The 13,380-nt window shown below is 48.3% G+C and overlaps 1 protein-coding gene across 1 annotated transcript in view; it reads left to right on the top strand.

Annotated features, from left to right (window-relative positions):
* The window catches only part of BTBD16 (BTB domain containing 16), a 77,025-nt gene that overhangs the window by 34,647 nt on the left and 28,998 nt on the right, over window positions 1–13,380 (top strand). The window contains exons 6-8 of the mRNA XM_049855103.1: window positions 190–304; window positions 3,469–3,538; window positions 5,921–6,051. Coding sequence (XP_049711060.1) covers window positions 190–304; window positions 3,469–3,538; window positions 5,921–6,051 — 316 coding nt within the window. The remainder of the gene's footprint in view (window positions 1–189; window positions 305–3,468; window positions 3,539–5,920; window positions 6,052–13,380) is intronic.

Here is a 13,380-nt window from a genome sequence, read left to right on the forward strand (position 1 = left end):
ATCCAGGTCAAAGAGGGTCCATTTTTTCCAAGCACATCTCTGCCCACCCAGCTTCCACATGCTTGAGGTGACCATCTGGGACTCCAGTAAGAGAGAGGTGTGCAGACAGTTCCCAAGGATGAGGCGGCACCACTTCCCGGGTGCAGAGGTCCCCCCTGACTGTCTTCTCTGATGCTGCCTCCTCCCCAGCTTTTGCCTCGGCCCTGAAGAACCTCTACATGAGCGAGGCAGAGATCAACGTGGACGACGTGCTGGGGGTGCTGGCTTCTGCACACATTCTCCAGTTCGCTGCCCTGTTTCAAAGGTAGGGAGTGCACAAGACAGGGCCAGGGCCAGTCCCAGGCAAGATCAAGATGGGGACTCAGCCCTTTCCTAGACCCTCTCTTCCCTGAGCTGGGACACCGAGGATTTCTTTGCACTGAGCAGGGCTTTGCGCCTGGAAAGGAACTAAGACACTAGCCCACACTAGCATGTTACGAGCTCATGAGTGAGCCTCTCCTGCAGCATGCTCCTTTTAACCAAATGATTCTTGATTCTTGGAATGAAATGCAAATAGTGGCATTTCTACCACTGGGAGAGATTTTGCAAGAGTGCAAAGTGATAAAACAAACCAAGCCCGTTGCTGTGGAGTCGATTGTGCGTCATGGAGACCCTACAGGACAGAGTAGAACTGCCCCATAGAGTTTCCAAGGACAGCCTGGTTTAGCAGCCGTAGCTCTTAACTACTACACCCCCCCCAACAAGGTTTCCAGTGATTTTCTAGTAGTGCTCAAATGTTGCTTGCTTATCAATTTCACCTATTTTCGTTTTTGACTTAAAAAGTCTCTCTTTTCCATTCAGTTCACGTGCACACAAACCAGCCATTTGAAGACAACCAACCCAACTTTTCCCATCACTGCCAGTACTCGTTTCCCTGCTCATTCCGATAAAATCTTGCTTTTTTCTCCTAAATAATATTTTTAGTTCTACAAAGTTATACACGGTTATTGCTGATCATGTGGAAGTAAGAAAAAACACCAAGAACAAAGTCAAAGTCGCCCATTATCCAAGATGCATGGATAAACGTGAAATGTGATCCATACATACAGTGGAATATTATTCAGCCATCCAGAGAAGTGAAGTTCTGATGCATGCTATGACCTGAATGAACCTTGAAAACACTCCGCTGAGTGAAATCAGTCAGTCACGAAGGGACAAATATTGTAGGATCCCATGTATGTGAAAAATCTAGAATAGGCAAATGCTTATAGACCAAAGTTTATTAGTGCGGAGGGCAGATGCAGGGTCTCTCCTAGGGACCTTGCAGGTTTCAGCCCACTGTGTAGAGTCCACACAGCCAGCTTCACCCAACAGATGCTTTGAGCCTCATTCCACCTGGGGGCACTGAGATGTCTCAGGCCAGGCCCTCCTGGAGAACCTCAAAGCCTTGTCAGGGACACAGCCACCCTGTGACCGAGGAGTGCAGGAGCTCAGAGGCAGGGGCTTGCTTTGGACTGGATATGTCAGCAGAGAGCACACAAGGAGGGAACCACGGTCCTGAAAAGTTTCTCTGGGTACTGGGGAGCCAGGAGCAGAGGCAGAGAGGCCCAAGAGGCTCAGCCTGGTCAGACCCGGGTCGGGGGTGGTGGTGCTAAGGTCGCTGTGAGGGAGGGGAGAAAAGCCAGAATCATCGGCAGGGTAGGGTTGGGGCCAACTAAGGAATCTGACCTTGACTCTGCAGGTTACGGGGGGACAAAGGTCTGGGATTTCCTGAGGTCCTCACCACCCTTACATTCCACGTGTCCCCATCTTCAGCTCAGCATGCCTGTGACTCACAAAATTCCCAGAATCACAGCTTTGTCCTCAGGCCATTTCAGAGCAGCTGTTTCCTGGTGCTATCCAGGAAGACCCCTCTGACCCACATGCTGGCAGGGCTGCTTCCAGCCACCTTCTGCCTTGGTCTCAGATCCAAGCCCAATCTCACCTTGGGAACCATAGCCCTGGCTTCTCTGGGGAGGAATGAGAACGGCAGGTTCCTCATTTTCCTTCCTCCTCCCCATTCCTTGCTTTCACTGCCAGAGCATGAGGGTTTTGCAGATGATGGCCCAAAGCTCTCATTTCTCTGATGAGCAAACCAGGCTGCCTGGGGCCCCTGGGACCTGTCCCAGATTCCACAGATAGTTGTAGGGGACTGATCCACTAGGTTAGAGGCCGGGGTAGGCCCTGGCATGCAGCTGGGCTGGGTCTTGCCTGGCTTTGAGAGGCTGGTGGCAGCCATTGGCAGGGGTGTGGCAGCCAAAGTGTCAGCCTGTGTGTGGAGTGGAGCAAAAATGCCCCCAGGCCACTCTGGTAGCATCACAGCATTCAAGTGTTGGCAAGACTCCATAGGTCATCTCAGCTGAGCTGCTGGCCTGTGGAAAACCGCCCAGCAGGCTGCGTAAGTCTGAATCACACGCACCCGAGGCAACCATCTTTAGGGGAGTGAAGCATGCCACAGGTTCTACCCGGTGATGTTGCTTCCACTCACGTGTCAACATCTGCATCAGTATGTTGGAGTCACGTTTGTTACGTGTGCGTACGCGCACATTCACGTACATACATGTAAACACATACACACACGGAGAATTTCCCTGCTGGGCACTCGGGTTCCTCCAGGCTGAGTCAGAGCCTCTATCTAGTTCCAGAACAGTTCCGTCTTCCCAAAGGAGACCCTGTGTCTATTAAGCAGTCACTTTAGACCCTCTGTCCCCCCAGCCCTGGCCAAGCACTAATCTGCCCTCTGTCTATTCTGGACTGAAAAATCCCAAAAAGCAAACAAACCTGTTGCCATCGAGTCGATTCTGACTCATAGAGACCCTATAGGACAGAGTAGAACTGCCCCATAGGGTTTCCAAGGAGCAGATAGTGGATTCAAACTGCTGATCGTTTGGTTAGCAGCCAAGCTCTTAAACACTGCACCACCAGGGCTCTGTCTATTCTGGACGTGGCCTTTGGAGTCTGGCTCCTTCCACTCCCCACGATGCTGTGAAGGTTTATGCACGCTGTGGCATGACTCAGTGCTTTATTCCTCTTATGGCGGAACAATAAGAAAGTAGTGTTTTGAACCCACTTGAGCCCTGAGAGGCAGAGGAGCCAGGCGCCACCTAGCAGCACTGCGATGGTCTCTGCAGAAGTCAAAGATGCCTCAGGCAGCAAGGTGACCAGGTGGCACTGGGACTAAAATTAATCTCAACAAGGCACCTTCAGGTGCTTTAGCTTTGAGCAATGGCCCTGCTCCCTGTGTTTCCTTGTGAAGGATTTGAGCTCAGGCCTTGCCTCCCTCAGCCCAGAGTTCCTTGCAACAGGCCTTGTGGGCTTGTCCTCTGGCCAAATGTCCATATCCCTAAAGTGAAACTCCTTCCACGTGAAAGGGCTCTGCCCCAGTTCTGGACCCGCTTCTCTGAAAGCAGCCTGGGGCCCCCCAGGAACATCAGTTCCCTCTCTCTGCAGGTGTGTGACCATAATGATGAATGGACTCACGCCAAGCACCATCAAGAGCTTCTACCTGGCCAGCTGCAAGGTAGGCACAACATGGATAGGTGGGCACATGGCACCTGGGGAGGGGGGCTTCAAGAGTACTCCAGACTCTGCAATTTCACCCACCACGCCCAGACCCAAAAAACAGTCTGAAGGTACCAACTTCAGGGATGCCAATGTTTAATTTTGCCAAGTGAACACATTTTTTAAAAAGTCATTTTATTTCTAAAGGAATATTTTAATAGTAAAAGAGTAGAAAGGCCTTAATCTTCAGGGGGAAAAAAAGCACAGCCTTTCTCATCAAAAGAGCAGAAAACCCTCCAGGACATTTTTACTGGAGGCTGGTGAAACGTTGTCCCACCTGGGTCCTGGTCCACATGTCAGTGCTACGATGGGAATAAATGATGTGATCCAGCCGTCCCATTATGCAGAGGAGAAACCGAGGCCACGGAGGGAGGCATCTGCCAAGGTCACACATTTGTGAGTGGAAGTGCTGGGTCTGAACCCCAGGCTCCCCGACTCCCTGACTACCTCTGAGTGACAAGCATTCATGCCTCAAAACAAAATGCTTCACTGTAACTTGGTTCCCACACAGTGTGTCACTGCTGTTATCCTCACATCTAGGTGGCTCAGTGGTAGAATTCTCACCTTCCATGCGGGAGGCCCAGATTTGACTCCCAGCCAACGCACCTCATGCGTAGCCACCATCCATCTGTCAGTGGCGATTTGTTTTTTGCTATGATGCTGAACAGGTTTCAACTGTCAGACTAAGACAGACTAGGAAGAAAGGTGTGGCAATCTACTTCCAAAAATCAGCTAATAAAAATCCCATGGATCCCAATGGTCCAATCACAACCAATCATGGGGATGGTGCAGGATCAGGCAACATTTCATTCCAGTACGCATGGGGTCACCATGAGTCAGGGACTGACTCAATGGCAGCGAATGACAAGAATGGCTTAAACTCCTGTTTTGTCAAAGACAGCTATGTGTCCTCGTTTTTACTCCACTGGTCATTAGAATGTCGCTCTTGGTGGCTTCTTTCTGTTCAGATTGGCATTTCTCAGTGCCTTTTTGGCCCGGGAAGAACCCTGGGCCCTGAGGACATGGGAGATGTATTAAGACCCTTGCCCTTTACTCCTTCTTCCTTTTAGAATGTGTGCCCATAAAAACCACAACTCTTCCTGAATGCAATCAAACACTTCGAGGGACAGAGTAGCAGGGGCTGGAGTCCGGGGACCATGGTTTCGGGGGACATCTAGGTCAATTGGCACAACAAAGTTTAAGAAAATGTTCTGCATCCCACTTTGGTGAGTGGCATCTGGGATCTTGAAAGCTTGTGAGCAGCCATCTAAGTTGCATCAATTAGTCCCAACCCACCAGAACGAAGAACACCAAAGACACAAGGAAAATATTAGCCCAAGAGACAAAAGGGCCACATAAACCAGAGACTCCATCAGCCTGAGACCAGAAGAACTAGATGGCACCCAGCCACTACCAATGACCGCCCTGACAGGGAACACAACAGAGAGTCCCGGATGGAGCAGGAGAAAAGTGTGGTGCAGAACTCAAACTCACATAAAAAGACCAGACTTAATGGTCTGACGGAGACTAGAAGAGCCCCAGAAGACATGGCCCCCGGACTCTGTTAACCCAGAACTAAAACCATTCCCAAAGCCAACTCTTCAGACAAAGATTAGACTGGACCATAAAACATAAAATAATACTCGTGAAGAGTGTGCTTCTTAGTTCAAGCAGATACACATCACCAAGTGGGCAGCTCCTATCTGGAAGCAGGATGAGAAGGCAGAAAGGGACAGGAGCTTGTTGGATGGACACAGAAACCTAGGTAGAAAGGGGGAGTGTGCTGTTACATTATAGGAATGCAACTGGTGTCACATAACAATACGTGCATAAATTTTTGTATGAGAAACTAACTTGAGCTATAAACTTTCACCTAAAGAATAATTAAAAAAAAAAAAAAGAACCACTGAGTCCACGTGGGTAACACCCCGTGAGCCCTGTCCGTGACCAGTCACTGGTTTTAGCCCACAGGTGTCAACATGCGAGCCCTGTGGCCTGGCCATCTGGGCTTTAGTCCAGCTCTGCCACTTACCACTCGAGCGACTGTAGGCAAGTCCCAGAAAGTTTGGGGCCTCAGTTTCTTCATCAGTAAAATAGGGATAGTAGTGACCTCATCAAGTTGCTGGGAGGATTGGTCTAAATCAGCTAGCCCAGGTCCCTGAGCACAGTAAACACTCAGTGTGATCTGTTAGCTCATTCATTTTTTATTATTTTAGAGAAAAACTGTGAGCACCTCTGCAGCCTGAGACCCCATGAGCGTATGCATGTAGCACCCCCTCTGGCCAGCAGAGGGTGCCGAGAGTTCATAAATGCCTTTGTTGGATGAGTTTTCTCTCCTCAGTACAGGGAAAAGCAGCTCACCATGGCCTGCGAGAAGTGGCTAGAAATGAACCTGGTCCCTGTGCTGGGGAAGCAGGTCCACCTTCGGAGTATCCCACAGGACCTACTCCACAAAGTGCTGAAGTCCCCCAGGTCAGAGCTGATTTCCGGGGTGGTGGGGGCAGACCAGGGGGCTGCTGCTAGGGGTCAGGGGGAAGGTATGTGTTCAGTGGGGCCTGCACCCACACCCATGCTGACAGGCCCAGCGGATGGAGCTTCCTGGATCCCAAACTTCCTGCCTCAACTGACCAAAAATGCCAGCACCGTACATGGTGCTAAGGAGCTCTTGTAGTCCAGTGGTTAATCGCTTAGCTGCTAACTGAAAGGTCAGTCATTTGAACCCACCAGCCACTCTGCAGGAGAAATATGTGGCAGTCTGCTTCTGCAAAGATTACAGCCTTGGAAACCCTATGGGGCAGTTCTGCTCTGTCCTGTAGGGTCGTTACAAGTCAGAATTGACTCGATGGCAGTGGGAGTGCATGGGGCTGGGAGAGGAGGCTCCCTTCACCCCCCTTTTTCTGAGTGCACCCCCTGCAGGTACGTGTTGGCTCATTACCCACCTGGGCTAGAAAACTAGAAACCTCATAGCCTAAATAATTATTTTTAAAAAACACGACAACATCAATATATATTCATTGTGGACAATTTGGAAAATAGAGAAAAACAGAAAAGGGCAGACAGACATCCTCCTCCTCAACCAGTTTGTATCTCTAGCCCAGATTTCTCTCCTCAGCAACTCTAGACCCAAATATTCAGCTGCCTCCTCGGCCCCTCCCACACTTCAGGCTAAAACTCTACTCTTGATGCCTCCTTTTTGAACTCCCCTTTTCCCCCAGTGTTCCAGGACCACTTAACCAGCTGCTCGAGCTAGAACCTCAAGACACACTCGAACACTGCTTCACCCTTACTGCCCACACCCAGTCAATTCTATTTCCAAAGCGACCTGTCTCCATGGGCCTCTCTGCACCAGGCATTGCTCGAGACTTAGCCCCCATCATCTCCCACCTGGACCGACAAAGTGGTCCCTAACTGAGGGTCTTGACCGCTTTCAATCATGTCACTCACCAAAGGGCCTGTGGTTCCTTCCCTTCACACTTGGGATGAGATACAGTCTCCTCCTGTGGCCGACAGCCTCTCTGTGATCTGGCCCGCATGCATCCCGCAACCACCACTCCCTGCCCGCCTTCCCCTCCAGCTGCCGTGTACGCTGCCCTTTCTACCTGAGATGCCGATCCCTGGCTGGCCTCTTCTCATGCTTGGAGCAGTTCATGGGGCGATCCCCCAGTGGTAGGCCTTTTAGATGATTCCCAACGGTTAACTGACATAAATACACCTTGGTGAACATCCTTCAGGTTATTTCCCTAGACTAAATTCCTAGAAGTGAGATTACTAAATCAAAAAGACTTTCAGTTTGCTTTTATTAGTCTTTTTAAAAACACCCTTTCCCGTGATTCACCCTATTGTTCAATTTTTGTCCTGTTTGCTTTACCATTTCCCTCTCCGTGTGCACCCACAGAAACGCATATTCTTGTTTCTGAACTATTGGAGGGTAAGTTTCATACATCATGCTTCTTTCCCTCTAAATGCTTCAGTACTTATTTCCTGAGGAAAAAGATATCCTCTTATATAACTACCACGCAGTTATCAACTTCGGGAAATTGAGCATTGCTATAATACTTTAAAATCATTGACTCAATACTGTTCTTTATAGCATCTTTCTGCCTTCAATACAGAATCCAGTCTAAAATCACATTGCATTTATTTGTCATGTCTCTTTGGGCCTCTTTTTAAAAACTTGTTGCTACCCATTGCTAGGTGGTGGTTGTTGTTGTTAGGTGCCGTTGAGTTGGCTCCAACTCATAGTGACCGTATGTGCAACAGAGCAAAACACTGCCCGGTCCTGCGCCATCTTCACAGTCGTTGCTGTGCTTGAGCCCATTGTCAGCCACTGTGTCAGTCCATCTCATTGAAGGTCTTCCTCTTTTTCGCTGACGCTCTACTTTACCAAGCATAATGTTCTTTTCCGGGGACTGATCCTTCCTGATAACATGTCCAAAGTATGTGAGACGTAGTCTCCCCATTCTTGCTTCTAAGGAGCATTCTGGTTGTCCTTCTAAGACAGATTTGTTCATTCTTTTGGCAATCCATGGTACATTCAATATTCTTTGACAATACCACAATTTGGAGGCATCAGTTCTTCTTTGTTCTTCCTTACTTGTTGTCCAGCTTTTGCATGCATACGAGGTCAGGAGCACATTATTCCTCAAGGTGACATCTCCCCACGTGTCTGTCAGTTTGTCATACTGTGCAGTCTTGTGTGTTGCTGTGATGCTGGAAGCTATGCCACTGGTATTCAAATACTGGCAGGGTCACCCATGGCTGACAGGTTTCAGCTGAGCTTCCAGACTAAGACAAACGAGGAAGAAGGACCTGGTACTCTACTTCTGAAAAGAATTAGCCAGTGAAAACCTTATGAATTGTTACATTACCAAAGTTATATTCCCTTAGGGTGAATTTCAAAAATGAGAACTAAATTCTACTAAATATTTCATAGGTAGGTTCTAAAAAAATGTTTGCTCATGTTTTTGTGGTAGAAAGCATTCTGATATTAGAAATTAGATGTAAAAAGATTGACTCTACTAAGCAGCTTGCAATCTCAAGAGTGGTAGAAGAGACTTACGATATTGAGGAGACCTTATTATCTAACAAGAAATCAGGAACCCAGGCCCAAGAGCAGCCTCAGCGTGCTCCATGTGTTCTCTGAGTATTTCTGCATTTCTGCCCTCTGCTTTTCCCCACGTGTGCTCTCTCCCGCCCTCCACAGGAGCACAGCTTATGCAATCATTGAAGAAAGATAAACATGTCAGCCCTTAGGCTTTTCATAACACTGTCCCTCCCTTGGAAAGACTGAGCTGTCCCACCCTGGCAGCATTTAACCAAGAAAGGGGAAAAAAAAAAAGTCTGACCATAACCAGTACGTTAATGATGGGATTGGCCTTGCAAAACGTACGCTGGGCAGGAAAAGAGCTCAAGAACATGACGCGTCCAGTGTCTAGACGCACAGGTTTGGGGAGACATGACTGATGTGGACACTGGGTCCTGGTCCTCTGGCGCCTCCCCAGAAGCAGTCTGCAGAGACAGTCCAGGGCCATCCTGACTGAGCGGGGAAGGGCTCTGCATGGCCTCGGGGGTGTCAGCAGCCTGAGCACACTGGGTGGGCGAGGTGAGCATGACCAGGGCTGACAGCTTTCGGCACTCACACCATCCCGGGTGGACCCTCCTTGACCAGGTGGTCTCCAGCGACCCCTGCCTTAAAGCTTGAAGTGTGGGGAGTAACAGAGAGCCCAGGAGAGGGCTGGAGCTGTGCCCCAAGCACAGTGAGATTGTTAGAACTGTAAGCAGCCCAGAGCCCCTCATTTGAGGCCTTTGCTAGTGTCAGGCTGCCAGCTGGTAGATCTGGCACCATGGACCAGCCCTCAAGAAGGTGGGCCTTTTGGGGCATGCTGTGCTATGTACACGGTCCCATGAGTCCCCATAACCCCATGCAGTGGGCACAGTTATTATCCCTCTTCCACAGGTGAAGTCACTGAAGGGCAGAGCGTTGAGGGGATATTCCTAGCCTAAAAATATACAGGGCAGGACTTGTGCCCAGGTCTCCTGTGACTCCAGTCCATGCCCTTGACCTTGAACCTCCTCATTTGTTATGGAGGCTGGGGCTTCCCAGCAACTAGAAGAAAACAACGAGAATTGGGCGTTCCTAAGAAGCCACAGGAAACCCTGGCGGCATAGTGGTTAAGAGCTATAGCTGCTAACTGGAAGGCGGCAGTTTGAATCCACCAGGCACTCCTCGGAAACTCAATGGGGCAGTTCTACTTTGTCCTGTAGGGTCATCATGAGTCGGAATCGACTCAGCGGCAACGGGTTTGGGTTTTTTTTTTTTTTTTAAGAAGCCACATGACCTCAGAGAGGTTTGTGTGGAAATGCTAAACCCGAAGGTAGGGTGGGGCATCCAAGGTCCCACTTGGCTGTCCCTCTGGCTGTGGACTGCAGCCATCCCCAAGTTTGTGGGTCTTATTGGAACAACATTCGTTTCTTAGCAGATGCTTTATCTTATGGCAGGTGGGGGCATGACCTGGGCGCCTCTTGAGGGGAGTGCTAACGAGCAGTTTCTATTAGCCACCGCAGCTGCTATCGCCAGCTGTGAGGGACCATTCAGCAATTTAACGCTAATTGCCACAGGCACTATTTTCTGTAGTTAGGCCCCTGCCTTCTGGGCTGTCCAGCCTTCCCCTTCTGAAGTCTCTTTGACCTCACTGTCCTTTGGGTTTTGCTTTCCATTTTGTAAACAACCTAGAGTAAAATACACACCATTTTCCTGACCTCCTGGGCCTCTGGTTTTAATTTATTTTCCTGGACCTTTGGTTTTCAGTTAATTTTCTTTTCAGAGGTCACCATTAGGTTATCCTGTTCTACTAACTCCCGGACATGATGGAACCCTCTGGAAGAGAAGCTCCTTATAGACCTAGGAGGATAGAGAACTCAGAGTCATCTAGTTCCCATCTGTGTGAAAGGCTACCTTCCAACCAGCTCAGAGGGAAATGCATCCCTCTTTGTGTCCATTTCTGCCCAATTTCCCCGTCTAGGAGACGAGGAGCCTGAGGTTTCAAGAGGTCCCTAAAGACAAGCACCCCCTTCCCATGCCCGTCGTGTGTCCTCCATATACAGGGCTGTCCCACAGCATTGTTTCCAATGCTGGAAGCCACTTCTCACTAGCTTCTGGAACACCACTGGGTATCCATCTCAAACATAGTAATCCCTGAAGCTGATGCTTTTCTGGCTAGTAACAATAATAACAACGTAGTTGGTGACGGTGGTGGTTGCCATCAAGTCAGCTCTGACTCACGGCGACCCCATGTGTGCGAGTAGAACTGCTCCATAAGGTTTTCAAGACTGTGACCTTTTGGAAGCAGATAGCCAGGCCAGACTTCCGAGGCATCTGTAGGTGGGATTTGAACCACCAACCATTCAGATAGCGTAGTCCAGGGCTTAACCATTTGCCAATTAACACTCTGAATGAGTTATCCAGTCTAATTCCTACAGCGACCCAATGAGGTAGGTATTGTCACCTGTGTTTTCCGCTTGTGGAGTGGTGATTACAGGAAGCGAAGGGTCCTGCCATGGTCCCTCCACGCAGCGTGAGAGCAGGGTTTGAACCCAGGTGTGAGCAGCCTCAAGGGCACTGATGTGCTCCTCTTGTCTTCCTTTTTCCTTATTGATGGTTAGGATCAATAAGGAGCAGTAAGGATATTGAGATCTTTCGTTAAAAAATTACAAGGGTAGAAGGATAATACAAAACATTATGGTACCCACCTCTCTAAATGAGCAAATGGTAACATTTTGTCATAAACGCTTTGAATTTAAGAATTAAATAAAATATTACTGATAAAGGAGAAGTTGCCTATGCCCTCCTCCCCACTCTCCTACCACCCCACCTCCTTCCCTAAAGACAACCAACCCCCGTTGGGAGCTTGTTGGATCTAATCCATGGATTATACTCTTACTACATATGAGTGTTCAGAAATAATGCTTAATATTGTTCTGTGGAAGTTTAAACTTCAAATAGATGTTCCTGTAGCGACTGTGATTTTTGCAATTTGTTTTATTCACCCGACTTCATGCTTCGTGTTCTCTCCATGGCGTTACTTACATCTTTTGTTTTACTTGTACAGGGCTCCACTGGGTGAACGGACAGCTATTTTTTCATTCCCCTCCCAAAGGTCTCCTTTTATTTGTTTCATTTCTTGCTATGACAGACAATCCTGCAATGGTCATCTTTGTTCAGATCTTCTTGTCCACATGGGCATGGCTTTCTCTATGGTTTATATTCAAAAAGAGGTTTTGTTATTTATAAACAATTTTCTCAAAAAAAAAGATAGAGCAAACAATGTTTTGCTGAAAGCATTTTTTTCGTCCTAAAGAACGAACACCAGCTCAATCCCAATGGCTGCCAGCGAGGACAGTGAACACCAGAGGACAGCCCAGGTGTTGGTGTCCATGGGACGCGGATGTGGGATTTCTGTCAGCTCTGTCTTGGTTGAGGCCGTCAGAGCTCTAAGGCAAATGAAAATGTGCTTATATCTCCTCGCTGTGGTTATTTGCTGCAGGAACTAATACTTGGGGGTGCTGATACTTGGCCTCAAGACAGAGGGGCTTGCTTAAAAATTGCCCTTCATAATAACAGTAAACCAGGATTCTGATTCACGGAGCTCCCAGTCACTCTCCCAGTCACTCTCCCAAGTTGCTGCAACCAAACCCTCATTGGTACAAATCTCCAAGAACCTTCTGTGCTTGACAACCTTGAATATGGAGTCTGCACTAGAAGTCACACAGCGTCTGTCCCCAGCTCAGCAGTGGTTGAGATTTGACTGAGTTCTCCTTGGGATGTCACCCCAAGGGGCCCTGCATGGAGTCGCCTGCCTCACCGTGATTGCCCAGACAGTGCAGAAGTTGGCTCTGTCTGGCTGGGGTCACCGTGCATCTGTGGGTGGCCTAAAAACCAGATAATAGGAAAGAGACAGTCTACTGTGTCCAAAAATAGAGTGAGACGTGGGTAGGTGACATTTCCCTTGCCCTTTAGAGTCACCGTTTAGTTTGGGTTCCACCTACCAAGACCACTTAAATTGGTGGATGCAGAGGCTGCAATGAGCACTGTAAAATGGTGACACATTTTGAACCCAGGTGTCATCATCATGGTCCCCTAGAGACTTAAGTACAGTGGCCTCACTAGGGGGATGTGGGGGTGTGAACTACATGAGTGACATTGTCAGAGGGGTGACACCAAAATGACTGTCTACGAAATTTCCGTGCAGTGTTTCAGCAGAACTTTATTATTTTTTATAAAAATATCCCTGTAGTTAGTTATAACAACAAAAACATTTTTCATAAGCCCAGCTTATGTGTATCAATATACCCACGAGACTAGAACTCTATGCTAATTTACTTTCGGAACTTCTAATGCCCCCCGGTCAGAGCTGTCATTATGACCTGGTCACGATGATGTGGTTTTGTCTGCACGTGCCACAAGCACACGCTGTTGCTTTCGTTAATGCCAGTTGTTATAGTCACTGATTTTGTCAAATTTCCTGGTGTTTTAGCTGTAATATTGCGGATTTAATTAGTATTTGTGAACCTTTATCAATAACTTTTTTGAGAATGAAGTAGTAATTAAAGGAAAAGAAGGAGCGATACATGGGAATTACGATTTATAAGTAACGTTAGTACAAAACACATTACTAAGGATTCTGTATGGTCTGGTACAGGAGGAGGTCCATAAGGAATGACACCATGAGTTATCACACTGGGTGACACCAACCCTAGTGACGCCACTGTTCAATGGGTTTAGGAAATGGTAAAACGACTTCT

The sequence above is a fragment of the Elephas maximus genome, chromosome 16 (genome assembly GCF_024166365.1).
Source record: "Elephas maximus indicus isolate mEleMax1 chromosome 16, mEleMax1 primary haplotype, whole genome shotgun sequence".
Taxonomy (NCBI): domain Eukaryota; kingdom Metazoa; phylum Chordata; class Mammalia; order Proboscidea; family Elephantidae; genus Elephas; species Elephas maximus.